A 17530-nucleotide genomic window follows, 5' to 3' on the forward strand; every position below is an offset into this window, starting at 1 on the left:
AAGGCGCAAAGCTACACAGAGAAACCCTGTCTGGAAAAACCAAAAAAAAAGAGAGAGAGAGAGAGAGAGAGAGAGAGAGAGAGAGAGAGAGAGAGAGAGGAAGGAAAGGGGGGAGGAAGGAAGTTTGAGGGGAAGGAGCAGGGAAGGGAGGAAGGAAAAGAAAATCTGAGACCATTGAACTTGAGGTATTTGGGGAAATGTTTTTTGTGAAGGGGAAAAAAAGTCTTCCAAACTGAGAATTCTATGAAATCCTAAGTCTGTAGCAGTGCTTGGTGAATGGAAATAATGTTGATGCTCTTCCCCACCTCCACCTGAGGGTGTCTGATAAGGACAGACACTAAGGGCACTTAGCATTTAATCGTGGCCAAGGTCGGGTGCTTGTTTTCATATTTTGTACTTACACTGTACTCTCAAAAGCATTTTCTGTGATAAAAATAAAATCGTGTGCTATTTTTAAATGCCATCAGCAATCGTAATAGGCTGTAGCTGTGGTTGAGGTCGGGGATTTGTGCAGAACATGGTGGCCTGAGCGCATTGGCCTGCGTTCAAATACAGCAAAGGGCATTAAGCTCTGCCTTCCCTTCCCTCCTAGATTCACAGTTTCCCATCAACATTGTGGCTGTCAAAAAAGACCATGATTTTCTCGAAAGGGACCTTGTAGAACCTCTCTGCAGGTAAGTCGGATGAGTGAAGCACCTTTGACTTTTGTTGCTTGCCTTGGTCTGTCTCCATTTGGGTAGTGGGAAGTTGAAGGTCGAGTTTAGCGACTAAGGAAATAGTCACCGTGTGGCCACTGTCCCCAGATGTAGGTCCTGGTAACCTGAGCATGCCCAGTTCCTATTTCTGTAGAGTTTACGCCCGAATAGGGAGCTTTAGACATTAGATTAGGAGAAAGAGAGAGGGAGGGGAGGAGCGAGGAGAAGACAGAAGAGGGAAGAAGAGGAAGAGGGGGCCGGGTGTTTCAGGGTATGTGAAATGCCATTTCAGAAACGTAAACTGAGGATCAGAGCAAGTGACTAGGCAGCACAGATGAGGTGGGGAAGGAGTCGGGGTGGGCAGCCATCACAAGCGATGTCAGGGCAGAGTCTGAGACATGCTTTGTGTATGTTCAACTGGACCTAAGCTTGTTTTACATATCTAAAGTGATTATTTCTTTGAACTGGAACAGGTAAAGCCGTGTAAACCCAGTGGCAGACTGACATATTTCAATTTTTATTATGTGAGGAATCCTCTTTAGAGGATTCCTCACATAATAAAGCAAAGATGTCTGTGTGAAGGATCCCCTCCCCAACACACACACACACACCTCCCAGAGTAGTGGGAGAAGCCCAGGTGGAGAGATGAGGTGTGAGCAAAAGAACAAATAAGAAACCATAGAACTTTGGTCAATAATTTTGAAAAGACAGTGGAATCTATATTCTTAGACAAACATGAAAAGTTAACAGTGTCTGTAGAACGTTGCGGTCTCCTGCTAACACTCTGGAAAGAAATCAGAGCTGGGGTAGGTGTCAGCTGTGATACATTATCACTCTTCAGGAAACGAAGAGAGGACTTGGAAATCCCATACTGGTGACCCTCAGTCCACTGCTCTTTCCATCGTTTGATAAATATGAGTGTTTAAGAGGAAGTTAATGATGAGCATAGCGAAAATAATCTTAGGCTTCTCAGATTCCCCGATATCTGTTTTTTTGTTCAGAGTTGCTCACTCCCTGTTTCCTAAATGACGAAAAAGAAGATTTGTGTTAATGACTAGTCTCTGCTATTCACAAAGACAATACTGTGTATCTGCTTGCAGTTGGATGCATCAATCCTGTCAGTTAAAAGAGAAAAGAACTCTTTGAATCATAAACATGGGAACTGGTTGGCTCAACGGTTTGAATGCCCTTGCTGCCAAGCATAACTACCAGAGTTGCATTCCTGGGACCCACATGGTGGGAGGAGAGAACCAACTTCCAAAAGTTGTCCTCTGACATCCATACATGTGCTGTGGCGTGGACACACACACACACACACACACACACACGCACACGCACACGCACACGCACACGCGCACGCACACGCGCACACACACCACACACACAGTCAAGTCATAGATCTAAATGGATACAGGCCATTTAGGCTAGAAAACAAATAAGCTCTCACCTCTGTGAGGTGAACGGATGATTTCCTTGGGATCCTTCAAAAGCTCTGACATGGAAGAGCATTTCCTCTTCTCCTTCCAGAAGGAACACCTGAAGCATGAACAGACCTTCTGACAAACGCTCATTCCACACAGTACAATCCAGTTAGTACCTCAGGCTTCTTTTCCTTTCAGTGTTGCATACATATACATTCCTGTTGGCTGACATAAAAAAAAAATTCCTATTTTTAAAATTATACTGTCTTTTTCTATTAAGTCTTCTAAATTTGTTTTCTGTAAAATGACTTGTAGCATTATGTTTATACATATATATACACACATATGTATATATTCAAAATGGACTGGAACTAGCATGTAATCAAGGTTTGGAGAAGCTCCATCCGCTGCCCCTGAAGGCCCCACTTCCTCTGCATCCTTCATGCCCACCCTGCTCCCAAACCCTGGCAACTACAGATGTGTTTTTGGTGCCTGCAGTTTTGTCTCTATCAGAACATCACAGATGTGGCACGGGACAGTATACGGCTGTTTTGCCTGGCTCCTTTCCCTTGGTGCAGTGTTCTTAAGATTAACTCCTGTTACTTTCCGTTTCAAAAATATATTCCTTTCCATTGTACGAACAGACTTCAGGGTACCAATGTGACACTTGAACATTGATATGCATGGTTTTGTTTAAGCATAAATGTATTTTTCTTTCACTAAAATCTTAATGGGGCTGTGGGGCTCATGACAAGTCTGTTTTAACCTTATAAAGAGGCAATAACCACTTCAAGTAACCCTCTTATTTTGTATCCCCAACAACACATGAGGGATCCAGTTACGTGGTCTTTTGTTAGTATGTTTTTGTTTTGCTCATGGACATTTAACAGTTGTCTATCTAATACTGTGTTGTGACTTTTAATGTGCATTTTCTTAGTGACCAGTAAAATCACACATCTTTCCATCTTTTGCCAACCTTATCTTTTCCTGCAAAATATCTATTCAATCTTTTTCTCATTTCTAACTGAATGATGTTTATTGTTGAGCTTGGGAGATGTTGTTGTTGTTGTTGTTGTTGTTGTTATAAATACCTCTTTCCTCGGACAACGCATTTTGTCAGTGTTTCCTGCCAGCCTAGAAATCCTCTTTGCAATGTCACAGAATGAAGGTTGGTTGTTTTTTTTTTTTTTTTTTTTTTTTTTTCTAGCCAAATTTATTTTGTCCACATTTTAAGAGTGTTTCTAAAAATGTCTTTCCTTAAATAAGGTCACAAGGACATTACCCTATGCAGTTTGAATTTGAGTTTATCTTAGTAAGTACGAGGCCTGGGCCAAGATTCATTCATTGCATTTCAACGTCTAATTGTTTCAACTACCTGTTGAAAGGCCTGGACTGACATCCTTCATCAAGTCACTTTGACCGTGCCTGTGTACTTTTGTGTGTGATGTGTGTGACTATGACATGTGTGCCACACGTTGTCCACTTGCAGGAGTTAGTTCTTTATCCCGCCTCCTGGGGATTGAATTCAGGCCGTCGCCCTCGGTGGCAAGTGCCTTTGCCCCCTTGAGCCATCTCTCTGGCCCTAAACATATGTGTGGATTAGTAATCAGTACGTGTTTTGGTCTCCTGATGTTTACAACAGCAAACTGTAATTCACAGCACAGGAAATGGTCTTGATGATACCTAAGAGTACATCATTCCGTATGTGCTATTATTTTTACATCCAGTTTTTTATTACTAGAATGTCATTTTTATACCTTTTTTTTTTTTATATCCTGTAAGATCTTCTAAGCCGTTGTATTCATTCTCGTGAGGAAGCATTTGGCTGGAGGTATATGAACTTCGGTTCTCAGGGTGCAGGAGCTGTGGGTAGAATGGAGGCCGGAGGAAGAGTCACACACCCTGGGTGGATCAAAGGAAGCGAGGAGTAGGTTGACAGCCAGAGGTGGCTAGCTGAAAAGCAACAAGGGCAGGGGATTGCTTTTCTTTGCTGTGAGTTCCACACAGTCCAGATTTCCTGCCTTGTGAGCAGCAGAAAGCAGCAGGTCTCCCACCAGAGGAGAATGGTGGTGCTCTTAAAACTTTGAGATTAATGAGCAGTTAATTAGAAACTTGCCTGCTCAGAGGGTGAGTCTTGATTAGTGCCAAGTGAACAGTAAGAGGTGAAATACTTTTTTCCTCCTTTTATGCACTATATTCACAGAGATAATGAATTTTCTACTCCTTTTTGATTTTTGAAATTGCATGTTTATTTATTTGTTTATTTGTTTGTTGTGTGACAGGGGCACCACAGTGTGCACGTATAACCAAGGAACACATTTCAGGAGTTGCTTCTCTCCTCCCACTACATGGGTCTTGGGAATTGAACTTGGGCCCTCGGGCTTGGCATCAGGCACCTATACCTGGTAGGCACCGTCTTGCCTGCCCCTCTGCTTTATTTTTCAACCTTTTTGAGCTGTACAGTTCTCATGCTTGCTCGAAATGCTGAGGCCCTGCAGAACGGTGAAGGGAGTCAGTGAAAGGGAACTCCTTCCAGGGAGACAGAGGCAGGCAGGAGAGCTAGAGTGGCCTGCAAAGGGGTATTCACCACAGGGGTGTTACTCACCTGTGTAGACAAGCAGGTCATGTCTCAGATCCATTTCCTGGAGACCTGTTGAACAGGGAAGCGTAAAAACACAGATCCTGCTGAGGAGGAGACTGCGCAGAGGAAGCAGGGTGGGTGTACAGCTGTCTACCTCTTGCTGTTTTGTGGTTCTCGGGTTTAGTCCCCAGAAACCAGGCAGGTTTTCTACCTCTGCTGAAAATGGGAGCCCCCCCCCCCCCCCCCCGACAGCAGCTGAGTTCTTTCTGTGTGACTGCAGCAATGCTGGCAGAGAGGGCTGTGTCCAGCAGACTCCGTGAGGATGACTGCTGCCTGCTGGCAGGCTGGAAGAGCTCCGTTTCCAGTACACAGAAGTCACCATTAGAGTTCTGTTTTCCTGCTTGTGACTGAACTGAGACTGGAAAGTCATGAAAAGCTCATTGCAAATCCAGTTGTCTAAGTGAGCTGGTTGGAATTCAACTCTATGGGACACCTTGAGGACAGGAAAGGTGTCAAAAGAGCTTGCCAAGTTTGTCCTTTGAGGCAAATCACAGCTCTGGGGAGGTGAGATGCTCCATCCTCACTGTTGGGCTGAAGGATTCACTGCAGCTTGGGTGCAGACTTAGGCCTGGATGCTCAAACATGACCTTAAAGTGGGTTATACTACCCAGTGCCGCTTTCCCCGTGTGTTTAAAAGGATGAGAAGTGGAGAATAGTCTCCAGAAGCAAGGAACAGCAATGGGAAGATGCAGAGAGAAGGGTGTTACAGTGCACTGCTGCACACACCCGTTTGATTTGAGTGCGTTCACATTGTTAATATTAAACAATGACAGTCTCCATGAAAAGAATGTAAATCTTTTCCCTTTAAAAATACCTTTTGCCGGGTGATGGTGGTAGCACATGCCTTTAATCCCAGCACTCGGGAGGCAGAGCCAGGCAGATCTCTGTGAGTTTGAGGCCAGCCTGATCTACAGAGTGAGTTCCAGGACAGGTACCAAAACTACACAAAGAAACCCTGTCTCGAAAAACCTAATAATAGTGATAATAATAATAATAATAATAATAATAATAATACCACCTACCATAGCGGGTACTAGGGAGATGGATCAGTGGTTCAGAGTGCTTCCTAGTCTTTAGAGGACCGAGGCACCTACATGGTGGCTTCCAACTGTCACTCCAGTTGGACCCTCTTCTGGCCTCCCTAGGTGCCAGATACACAAGTGGTACAGACTACATGTAAAACACCCATACACATAAAATAAAATGATAATAATAACTGCCTTTGTGCAAGCTGATTATGTCACACACACACACACACACACACACACACACACACTCATCACTTTCGTACAACACAGCCTGTACTCTTTTTTTTTGCATAGGTGACCTTTGACCCTGCTTTCCTCCCATACCTCAGCCAATGTCCAGAGGCAGTTCCTGGATTTAAGTACTAGCACAGGGGTGATTTCTCCCGCTCCAAGCACTTGGTGGAACATCCAAAGGGAAAGCAGAGGGAGGCACGGCCTTCCTTGTCTGTCTCCATGGCGGCAGGGTGACAGTCATTTGCTTACTTTAGACGATATTTCTAATGCCCTTATCACACCCAGACACCATGAAGCCTTCTATGATGGCCTGTGACTTTTGAACACGCTCGAGTCTTGGGAATTAAGTAGTAGAGTTGTGTATTTGGCGTGGAGCGTCCACTCCATTCCCCGAAATCTATGTTTACCGGACTCTCAGCACCAAGTCCTTTCCCACGCCCTGGGGCCTCAGCACATGGAGGAGCCCCCATGACCCTGGGTCAGGAGCACATCTTCACTGGCTTTGAATGTCTTTGAAGTTCCCACCCAGGACGCTCCTTGGCTGACAGGGTTCCATCCACCGCCCTGACAGGAGCCAAGGGTAAGAAGGTCAGGCCATTGGAATGAAATCAGAATGGTCTGGAAGAGATGACCGCCCATCTCTGCTTTGCAATTCCTCCCATGCCTTTGGCAGGAAAATAAAAAATATCACAGGAAACCAGCCGTTAAATCACTGTAGGAGACCCTGTGACCCATCTGAGGTCTGGCCGTGGAAATGTCAAAAAATGAGCCTAAAGTATGAGGAAGGAAAGGACCTACTGTTTTCCTACGGTTGCTAAGGGAGGAACAGACTGCCTGTGAGTGTCCCCAGGCTTCTGCCCCTTACACTGACCCTGCTGCTCTGCCTCCACCATGGCCTTCCTCCTGCCGCCAAGGCAAGGCCTCAGTCTGGCCGTCGTCCCTCACCCCAGCATCCTCTCGTTCTGCCTCCCCTCCTGACCACTGTCCTCGGAGCTCTGAGGGACTTTCTAGCTCCATGCCACTAACTTTACCAAAGGAATGTGAAGCTTCAGACCATTGGTTCTTTCGTACATACTTGACACAGTTAACCAACTGCTTCCTCCTTTCCTGAGTGCAAGTTCTTCGGCTTTTAAGGCGGCACCTTCAGCTGGTCCCCACTGATCTACACTGACTTTCACCTTCCTGAGGCTGCCTTCCTACCTTGGCCCCAAGTCCTAACCACTGGTTCTGAATTTCTTTCCCCAGCTTGCTTGCTTCTGCCTTGTTATAGTCAGCCCTTGATATCCATGGGGTCATCATCCCTGTATTCAACCAACCTCACATTAAACTTAAAACGACCACTTACATGATGTTTACATTGTGTTAAGTACTGTAAATAACTCAGGAGTGATTTTAATTATAGGAGAGGATATAAGAGATTATATACCAATGCTGTGCCATGTTCCATGAGGGATTTGAGCATCAGAGGACTTTGGTGTCTGCCAGAACTCCTGGAACCAGTCTCCCAAAGATATAGAGGGTCTACTCCATTCTGTATTCCACTCACTCTCAAGTGGGTCTGGATGTCACAAAGACCCTAAATTTTAACATATGCAGACCAGAGCTCATCATCTTCCTCATATCCCCCTCCCCACTGACTTCCATATTTCATATTTATTGACAGCCCATTCACAAAAACCTGAAATCTGAGACTTGGCCTCTCTTTGCCTTCCTCTCTTCCATATGAGCCGATCATCACATCCTACCCTCACATAGACACCCCGATGCTCTCTCTTTACCACTCTGCCGCCTCTCGTTCAGATTTCTCTTCTCTTTCATTGAAAATTGTTCTATTCGTACAATCTATTCTGATTACGGTTTCCCCTCCCCTAACTCCTACCAGATTGTCCCCAACTCCCCACCCACCCAAATTCACACCCTTTCTTTCAGAAGAATACCAACAGGCACCTAGAAAATAATAAGAATTAGAATAGAATAGAATAGAATAGAATAGAATAGAATAGAATAGAATAGAATAAACCAAACCAGAATAGGACAAAGCAAACAGAAGAAAAGGAGCCAAAGAAAAAGCACAAGAAACACATACTGATGTGTTTGTGGGTCCCCGGCAATGGGACCAGGACTTATGAACTGGCTTTTTAGAGCCCATTCCCTGTGGTGCGATGCCTTACTCCGCCTTTATGCAGGGGGGAGAGGCTAGGTCCGGTCCCAACTTGGTATGCCAGCCTGTGCTGACTACCCAAGGGAGGCCTTACCCTCTATGAGGAGGGGATGTGGGGGTGAGGATAGATGGGGAGGAGCAGAAGAAGAGGAGGGAGGGGGAACAGGGGTTGGTATGTAAAAGGAAAGAAAAATGTTTAAATAAAAAAATTATTTTATTTAAAAAAAGAAACATATAGATGCAGAGACATATATGTTCCCATACAACATAAAAACACAACACATAATATATAAAAACATAACCATAATGTATAAGCAAAAGATTTATAAAGTAAAAAAAAAGCACAGACAAAGCATTGTGAGTCCAAAAAATAAAAAAAACTCCATAAAAACATTGAGTTTGTTTTATGGTGGCCATCTACTGCTGGATGGACATTGGACCTGCCCTTCAATGTGGTTTGCAACTTCTCGGGAGAAAACCAATTTTTCATTTGCAAGAAGTTATCAATTAGAGATGGAAGCTAGTGCCTACGTGCCCCTCTCAGCCCTGAGAGTTTATTTGGTTCTGACATGTGTGGGCCTTGTGCATGCAGCCACAGTGTGTGCATTGGTCCTCATGTGTGTGTGGAAGGCCTTGTTTCCTGGGTGTTCTCCATCCCCTCCAGCTCTTACAACTTTCCACCTCATCTTCCACAGGGTTCTCTGAGCCCTGAGAGGAGGGATTTGATGGAGACATCCCATTTAGGACTGAGTATTCCAAGGTCTCTCATACCTGCACATTTTCCAGCTGTGGGTCTCTGCATTTGTTCCCATCTGCTGCAGGAGGAAGCTTCTCTGACGATGACTGAGTGAGACACTGATCTATAAGTACAGCAGAATGTCATTAGGAGTCATTCTGTTGCTTCACTCCCTTAGCAAAACAGTAGCATTTGGTTTTCCCCTGGGCCCTTGGCCCTCTAGCCTCAGGTTCTTGATTACCCAAGAACTGTCAGGTATGGGTCCATCCCATGAAGTGGGTCTTAAATCCAATCAGAGAGTGGTTGGTGACTCCCACAAGCTCTGTGCCACTACTGCGCTAACATATCTTGCGTGCAGGTCACCACTGTAGACCACAGGGTTTGTAGCTGGGTTTACCTTTCTCCTCTGGTGGTGTGCAGAGTTCCTTCCAGGACCATGACCACTAATTGACTCTAGATAGGCACCAGCTTGACATCTCTGGGTTCAATGAGTTATGTAGGTGGTGTCTTCAGCAATAGGGCTTTACTCTCAGTTTTTGGAGATAAACCGAGAGCCTTGGCAATAGCCTGTTTGGGGCTCCCCATGGGGTCCCTTTAGCCAACAATTCAATTAGACAGAACCTACTCCCAGAAATGGAGGTTTCACTTGGTGACTTAGGGTTTTGTCTTCCTCATTATTTGTTGATTCCATTTAGATTTCTTTCTCATATGTACGTTTTAAGAAGCCTCTACTGTAGTAGATTTCCATACAACCCTCAAATAGTTCTTCAATTTAGCTGTCCCTTCCCGTATTTTCTCCCTTAGCCTTTCCCCTCCGACTTTGAGCTTCCCAGTCCCCCCAACCCTCCCATCCAGAATTATCTATTCTATTCATCTTTCCTAGGGTGATCCATCCCTCCCCTCCCGTACTTCACTCTGTACCTAACCACTGTATTTATACAGATTGCAGCCTATTTATCAAAGACTTAACAGCTAACATCCACTTATAATTGAACACTTACCATATTTGCCTTTTTGGTCTGGATTACCTCACTCAAGATGATTTTTTTTTTTTGCTAGCTCTATACATTTATCTGTGAATTTCATAATTCTTTTTTTAATGGCTGGGTAATATTCTACTGTGTAAATGTACAGCATTTTTTTAGCCATTCTTCCATTGATGGACGTCTAGACTGCTTCCAATTTTTGGCTTTATGAACAGAGCAGCAACGTCTGATTCAGATTCTTTCAAATTTCATTTCAAATGATTTATTTTCTTTTTATTTATGTGTTTGTGTGTGCCTGAATGAGTTTATGTGTACCAAGTTCATGCAAGTGCCCACTGAGGCCAGAAGGGAATATTGGATGCCCTAGAACTTGAATTATATGCCATTATGAACCACCTGTGTGGGTACTGGGAATGGACCCTGGGGCCTCTGCAAGAGCAGTGTGTGCTCTTGACTACTGAGCCATCTCTCCAGGACCTCATCCAGATTCACGAGCCATCTCTTGACTGTCCCTTGTAAATTCATTCTCTGTCCCACCTTAGGTATATGTCTAAGGATGGTGATATTCCCTAGCATAACATCCTTCAGTATCTCCCCATCGTCCACATACTGCTCCTAATTCCTTCATTCCCATCCTCATGGTCCAGCCCCTGCCTCCCTCTCCAGACTGACATCCCTAGACCCTCTCATCCTATGTGATGACTGTTTCCTTTGCCTGCCATTATCCTAGACTGGGCAGCAAATTTCCTTAGCTCTTCATAGTCTTGCTCACATGTTATCTTTTTGGTCTGGTGCACTCAGGAAGTGACTTGCTTCTTCCTCTCTTTATCATTCTTGCAGCCCACATGGGACTGTGAGAGCCTCAAGGATAAGAACTATCTTCTGCTCATCTCTGTATCCTCAGCGTCTTCCTGGGGCACAGAGCACACACCCTCAGATAGATGAATATCAGCTTTTCTCTCCATACCGACTTCCCTAGTAGAACCCCAAGTTTGACGCTTAACATAAACTCGCTTCCTTCCCCTTTGGTGACGCATTAGCCCATCTATAAGACATGACAGCAGCAGCAAATTGAAAAGATTTTGTGATCATTTCTCCTGAAAGGCTTAGACCATTTTGTCTGCATTAATAGCTAAACCCAGATTTTCTCTCCAGGGTTTTCTCCTTCAGTGGAAAGTGAGCCGGGAAAGGACTGCCAGGAGCATGGCACTTACCTCTGCTTTCTGGATTTTACTAAAAATGAATCCTCAGTAGACAGAAGCAGTAAATTAAGGAGATTGGACTGACTTCTGGATGTCACTCATGTTTCACTCTCTCATGCAGACGGTCCTCCCAGAGGCCTGTCTCCTTGTCTGTCCTGGGTTGGACAGGCTGTCCCCTTCACAGCCAATTGACTCGCTTTGGTCTTGCACCTCTGCTTGGCTGCAGGAAGGCAAACCAGGTACAGTTTGTAAGGCATCATGGTCAGTGCTCTGGGTTCTGTTGTCCTGACTGCGCCAAGACGATCACAGTGATCTGAAGACACCCATAGACTTGTGTAAACACTATAGAACGTCCTTCTAGGCATTCCAGGAATCAGAAGAAGAATAAATTGTGGTATAAGCGCAAGAGAGGCTCCAGTCCAGTAGAGCTCTCTATTTGTAGAAATACGTTCTATAATTGAAATTCGCATTCATGCTTAAACAGCCTGTCAGGCAATCACTAATCCATCACCCCAGACCGTTTGAGAATTTGTCTTATTATTTATGATTAAGTATGAATGGAAATAAATACCAGAACCACATATTTGTCCTCACTGAAGGTTGGCTTCACTCACACCAGAATTTTATAGCAGTTTTGATAGAGAGCAATGAGGATTTCTGGTGTGTGATGTATTCTCTCACCTACAGGAGCAAAATCTGAGAGAGGCGATTCTGTCATCTACCTCTCCAGTGTATGCTTCCTCCAGTCTGTGTACCGAGAAAGGTTGGCCACTGTCTGCTTCACCTTTTATGTGAAAGAAATCACAAGCCATGAAGAAGCACACTGTTTCAGACTACCTTAAATGTGTTTTTCCCTGTAATGCTCTACACCGGTGATTCTCAACCTTCCTACTGCTGTGACCCTTTAATACAGTTTCTCATGTTGTGATAACCCCAGCCACAAAATTATTGTTGTTGTTACTTCATAACTGTAATTTTACTACTGTTATGAATTGTTATGTAAACATCTGTTTTCTGGTGGTCTTAAGCACCCCTGTGAGAGGGTCATTTGACACACACCACCCCAAAAGGGGTTGCGACCCACAAGCTAAAAGCCATTGTTGGAGTCAGGATGATTTATGTACAAGGTGATTGAGATTGTACCCAACATTTCTTTTTTTTTTTCCAAAAATCCATTTAATATATTGTCCTTGGATAGAGGACGTATCAGATATTAAACTGATAAGAACAGATACTGCACTTGATCTTAGCCAAAAGGCCGAGAAGCGAGATTGTACCCAACATTTCTAAATGCCTCTAATGATGATAATTTTGCACATTAGATTAAGAGCTAGTTAGCATACTTTGGAGGAACAAAAGACATACAGACCACTGAGCTGGAGACAGTGCCCATGTAAATCCTAGGTAGGCATGACTACCCTTCTGTAACACTAGCACACAGGACACACAGATAGGGGAGCCCTAGAGCAAGCTGGCTATTTGGACTGACGGGGTTGATGAGCTCTGGAATCAATGAAGACACTCAATGTTAACTTTTGGCCAACACAAACACACACACACACACACACACACACACACACACACACACACAGGAGAGCATATATATACACATGCACACACATACACATGCAAAGAAAAAAACTCTGAAAAAGAAATACATACCACTTTATATTCATAATTTCAAAGTCTAACCAATAAAATTAATAATTATAATAAAAATTACACCTTTCCAGTTGACTGTTTGTAGAGCACTTTAAGGTTCGTTACAAACTTTAGCAGAAAGCCAGTGCCCCCTTTTGCCCCTTGCCCTCACCGACGTGCATTTCTACCACTATCAACATCTGCCAAAGGGTGGGCTGTCTGTCCCACTCCAAAGCACACATTGTGCATTACAGTTCACTCTCTCTACCTTAATTCTGTGGTTTTGACAGGTGTGTAATGACACACGTCCACCACTGTAGCATACACAACTGCTTCACTGCCCTAAAAATCCTCTGTTCTACCTAGGCATCCCTCCATCTCTCTAGTCTCTGACAACCACTGGTCTTTTTGCTATCTCCATAATTTTAACTCTTCCACAATGCTTTATAATTAGAATCACAATTTACAGCCTTTTCATATTGGCCTTTAATACCCACTTAAGTTTCCTCCACGCTATCCGTGTCTTTATAACTCATTTCTAATTATCAACATTCCGCTGTCTGGTTGTATCATAGTTCATCTTCCCGTTCTCCTGACATCTTGATTGTTTTCAAATCTCACCAATGATGACCAGAGTGGCCGTAAACACCAAGTGCAAATTTACACATGGAAATAAATCTTAAAGCCATTTGGGTAACTACCAAGTAGTGTGGTTGCTGGACCAAAGGTTGTTTTGCAGGAAGAAACCGTTCAACTGTGTTCGGAGGTACCTGAGCCATTTCCCATCCTCGCCAGCAATGACTGAGAGTTTCTGTTACTCTCTTTCTAACCAACATCGTTTAAATATATAGTGGTAGCTCATGGTAGTTTCAATTTGCAATTAACTTGTGATACTGACCCCTTTAAATTGCGCTTTGTTTCATTTTTATCTGTGTGTGAGTGTGCGCATGCGTGTATGCCCCTGCCCATGAGTACAGTACCTGTAGGCCAGAAGATGGTGTGAGAGCCTATGGAGCTGGAGGTACAGGTGGTTGTGAACTCCCCAGTGTGGGTGCTGGGAACTGATCAATCTCAGGTCTCCAGGAACAGTAGCAGGGACTCTTAGCTGCTCACCCATCTCTCCAGCCCAATACTGAGAACATTTAATATTCCTGCTGTGTCTCTCTTTTCGGCTAAAGGTAATTCAACCATTTTTAAACTGGGCCATTTCTTTTCTTACCGTAGATTTCAGAGTTCTTTGTACACTTTATAAACTCCATCAGATATCTTTCATAAATATTTTCTTCCAGTCTACTTTATCATCTCATCCTCTGAATGAGCAGCAGTGTCAACATCTGATCACTCACCTGCACCTTTGATGTTGAATCCAAAAGGTCACCATATTCTCAAGGCCATCTAAATTGTCTCCTATTTTCGTCTTTTTATTCTGCAGTTGTATGTTTCCGTTTAGGACTGTGTTCCATTCTGAGTCCGTCTGTGTTAGGAGTGTAAAGTCTGTCCAGAGTCGCTTCTTTTCATGGGATTGCCTAGCTGTTTCAAGACCATTTGTTAAAGGAGTCTCTTTACCTCCTCCCTGGCCTCTGCTCCTGTGTAAAGGCCGGGTGACTGTATTTCTGGGGCCCAGTTGCCACCGAGCATCCTGTCGCGTTGGTCTAGCTGCTGGTCTACTTTCCCCAGCGCTCCCCCAGCTTCACTGCTGTTCTTCACTGGAAAGCTTGAGCTGGCGGGGGGGGGGGGGGGGGGGGGGGGCAGTCCTCCACTTCACTCTTCGCTGCCAGCAGTGTGTGGCAGTCCTGTGTCTTTGGTCCCTCCTTACAGCTATTTTAAGATTTATTTATTTTATTTTCTGTGTCTGGGTGTTTTGCCAGCATGCTTGGCCATGCACCATGTGTATGCTTGGTGCCTCTAAAGTTCAGAAAAAGGTATGGGCTCCCCAAGAACTGGAGTTACAGATGGTTGTGAGCTGCCCTGTGGGAGCTGGGAATCAAACCCAGGTCCTCTGCAAGAGCAGCCAGTGCTCTAACCACTGAGCAATCTCTCCAGCCCCTATTGTCAGTATTGTTAATTTGAGCCTTCTGGCATACATGAAATAGTATTTCCTGATTTTAGTTTGTATTGTATTTCTCCCATGACAAACAAATGTTGAACATCTTTTTGCGTGCTTATCAGCCATTTTTATAGTGTCTTTTAGAAGTATCCCTTCACAAAGTTAGACCATGGAAAAAAATAAAGTTGTTTGACTTACTGAATTTAAGAGTTATTTGTGTATTGATAGAGTGCTGAAGCAGATATTATATGTAGTATTATATAGTGTTTCCTGAATATTTTCTTCAAACAGAGAAGTAATTTTAAGTGAAGATATATTTTTTAGTTTAGATGTGTCTAAAAGACCAAGTCTATGAAGACAAATCTAGCTTCCAGCTTTCACAAGTAACAAAATATCTCCATATACCATGAATATAAAGTATTTTTGAACATGTGGTATAAGAAGGACTAGACCTTTGATGTTTCTGTGCCTGTAGTAAATCAAAATATTTTTCACAAAGCCTCCAGCCACAAGGGAGGAACAAGTATACTAGATAAGTATATTGTATAAACAGCGTGCAGTCCTTCCCTAAACAAACCCATGGAAGAGTTGCCAAAGGACGACGGGGATGCCTTCTGAGGTGGAACTGGCCAGGAAGACAATCTGCCAGTTGTAGCCGCAAATCCAAGACAGCAGCGTCGTTGCTGTGGACATCCCGATCCGGAACCAACGTTTGTTTTGTTTAACACCCTCGTGAATGCAGTCAGTGGGTAAACTGTCAGTGACTGAAATGAAGAGAATCGTTTTCCGTGTGTAACTGAACGCGTGGTGGGATACACTGAGATTGGAAGAAGTTCCAGTGCAGGGCACTGGAGTAAAGGCAGGTATTGCCTGACTCAATGTGGGACAAGAAGAGATCGAATTAGCACCAGAGGAGAGGTAAGACTTAGGAACAGCACAGGAGCACTTACTTGACCAGATTCAGTGTGCAACACCTACCGAGCCTGAGGGTTAGTCTCAGGCTGACACTTCTCTGGCATGGATGCCTGTTGGGGCTCAGTCAAGACGAGACAGTCAGTGGGAGAGATGGGTTTTGGAAACCGTGCATGGAGTTCAGTTTTAGCCTCTGAGACTGAAAAGCCTGAAGGACCCCACAAACTGACAAGAACAGTGGGTGGTTTGAAATGTAGCTCTGGTGCTGGGGAGAGGGGATGGAAAGGAGATCGCATGTCATCAAAGTCTGGTATACTCTGAGATGATAGGAGGTGCTTCTGTATGCTCAGGCACAGCAAAACAAGATTCCTTTGGTTTGAATCCTAAAGACGCGTTGTGATATATGCTCTGTAGAGACTGTATTTACATGCGTTAATACGCCAGGGGTCTGTGCTGTGGTGATGGGAAGTGATAAGAGGATTCATAGTCTTAAATGCCAAAGATAATGTTGAGCTGTAATTGTTGTCCATTGCTAGAAATAGGGCTTCACTTAAAAGAAACTATATAACTTGGTAATTAGGAAGGCATTAGTAAAAGTCAAAAAATAAAATACCTAGAAACAACCTGTGGTGGTTTGAAAGTAACTGGCCCCAATAAGCTCATAGGGAGTGGCACTATTAGGAGGTGTGGCTTTGCTGGAGTAGGTGTGGCCTTGTTAGAGAAAGTGTGTCACTGTGGGGTGGGTTTTGATGTCTCGTATGCTCTAGCTTCACTTGGTATGACACTCAGACCACTTCCTGTTGCCTGTGCGATCAAGATGTGCCTCCTTTTCCAACACCATGTCTGCCTTCATGTCCCCATGTCCCACTGTAATGACAATGGACTAATCCTATAAGCCACCCAATTAAATGTTGTCCTTTATAAGAGTTGCTGTGGTCATGGTGTCTCTTTACAGCAATAGAAAAAGCCTAACTAAGACACAAACTGAATGTCTACCAGCAAGAGAATGGATAAACCAGTTATATATCATGATATGAAAAATACTTAGCAAGTAAGTATGATTATTAGTGCTGTACTTACCAACATATCAGTCCTAAAAACGTCATACTGAACAGCAACAACAAAAAGTCAGGCACTAAAAAATGCATGCCTAGGGGCAGGAGAGATGGCTCAGAAGTTAATTGCACCTGTTGCTCTCCAGAGGACCCATGTTTGGTTTCTAGCACCCTTGTGGTGGTTCACAACTGTAGTGACTCCAGTTCTAGGTAATACAATGCCCTCTTCAGGCCTCTGTAGGTACTGCATGAATGTGGTACACATATACACATGTAGACACTCATATATATAAAATATTTTTAAATGCATACTATATAATTCCATTACTATGATGGCAAAAGATAAGCAAAACTAACATCTGGATGATGAAAGTCAAGGCAAATGCCTCTGGGAGTTGATGCTGTGATTGGTAGGTTCAGCAATAAGGAGCAGAGGAGACACTTCCAGCGTGAAGAAATATTCTTTACCTCTCTTGGCTGCTTATAGCAGCCAGAGAAAATGTTATTGATCAAAAATGAGATTACTGTCAGGTGATGGTGGCGTACGCCTTTAGTCCCAGCACTTGGGAGGCAGAGGCAGGTAGATCTCTGAGTCTGAGACCAGCCTGGTCTACAAAGTGAGTTCTAGGATGGCCAGGGCAACACAGAGAAACCCTGTCTTTCGAAAAAACAACAACCACAACAAACAACAACAGAACAGCTAAACACTGAATTTACTTGCTTCGAAAACATCCCACCAACTTTCAGAGTCATATTGTCCTTCACAACATC

General features: G+C 44.0%; 1 protein-coding gene and 1 pseudogene across 5 annotated transcripts in view; one reads left to right on the forward strand and one right to left on the reverse strand.

The window, feature by feature from the left end:
- Stard13 (StAR related lipid transfer domain containing 13) overlaps nt 1-17530 on the forward strand; it is a 264924-nt gene that overhangs the window by 208471 nt on the left and 38923 nt on the right. For all 5 annotated transcript variants that reach the window (XM_036171927.1, XM_036171924.1, XM_036171922.1 and 2 more), the window contains exon 3: nt 593-674. Coding sequence is in view for 3 of the 5 variants with exons in the window: in XM_036171924.1 (XP_036027817.1) it covers nt 593-674 (82 nt within the window). In the remaining 2 variants the exon portion in view is untranslated. The remainder of the gene's footprint in view (nt 1-592; nt 675-17530) is intronic.
- Nucleotides 12209-12374, reverse strand: LOC118572820 (annotated as a pseudogene).

This window comes from Onychomys torridus, chromosome 22, assembly GCF_903995425.1.
Source record: "Onychomys torridus chromosome 22, mOncTor1.1, whole genome shotgun sequence".
NCBI lineage: Eukaryota > Metazoa > Chordata > Mammalia > Rodentia > Cricetidae > Onychomys > Onychomys torridus.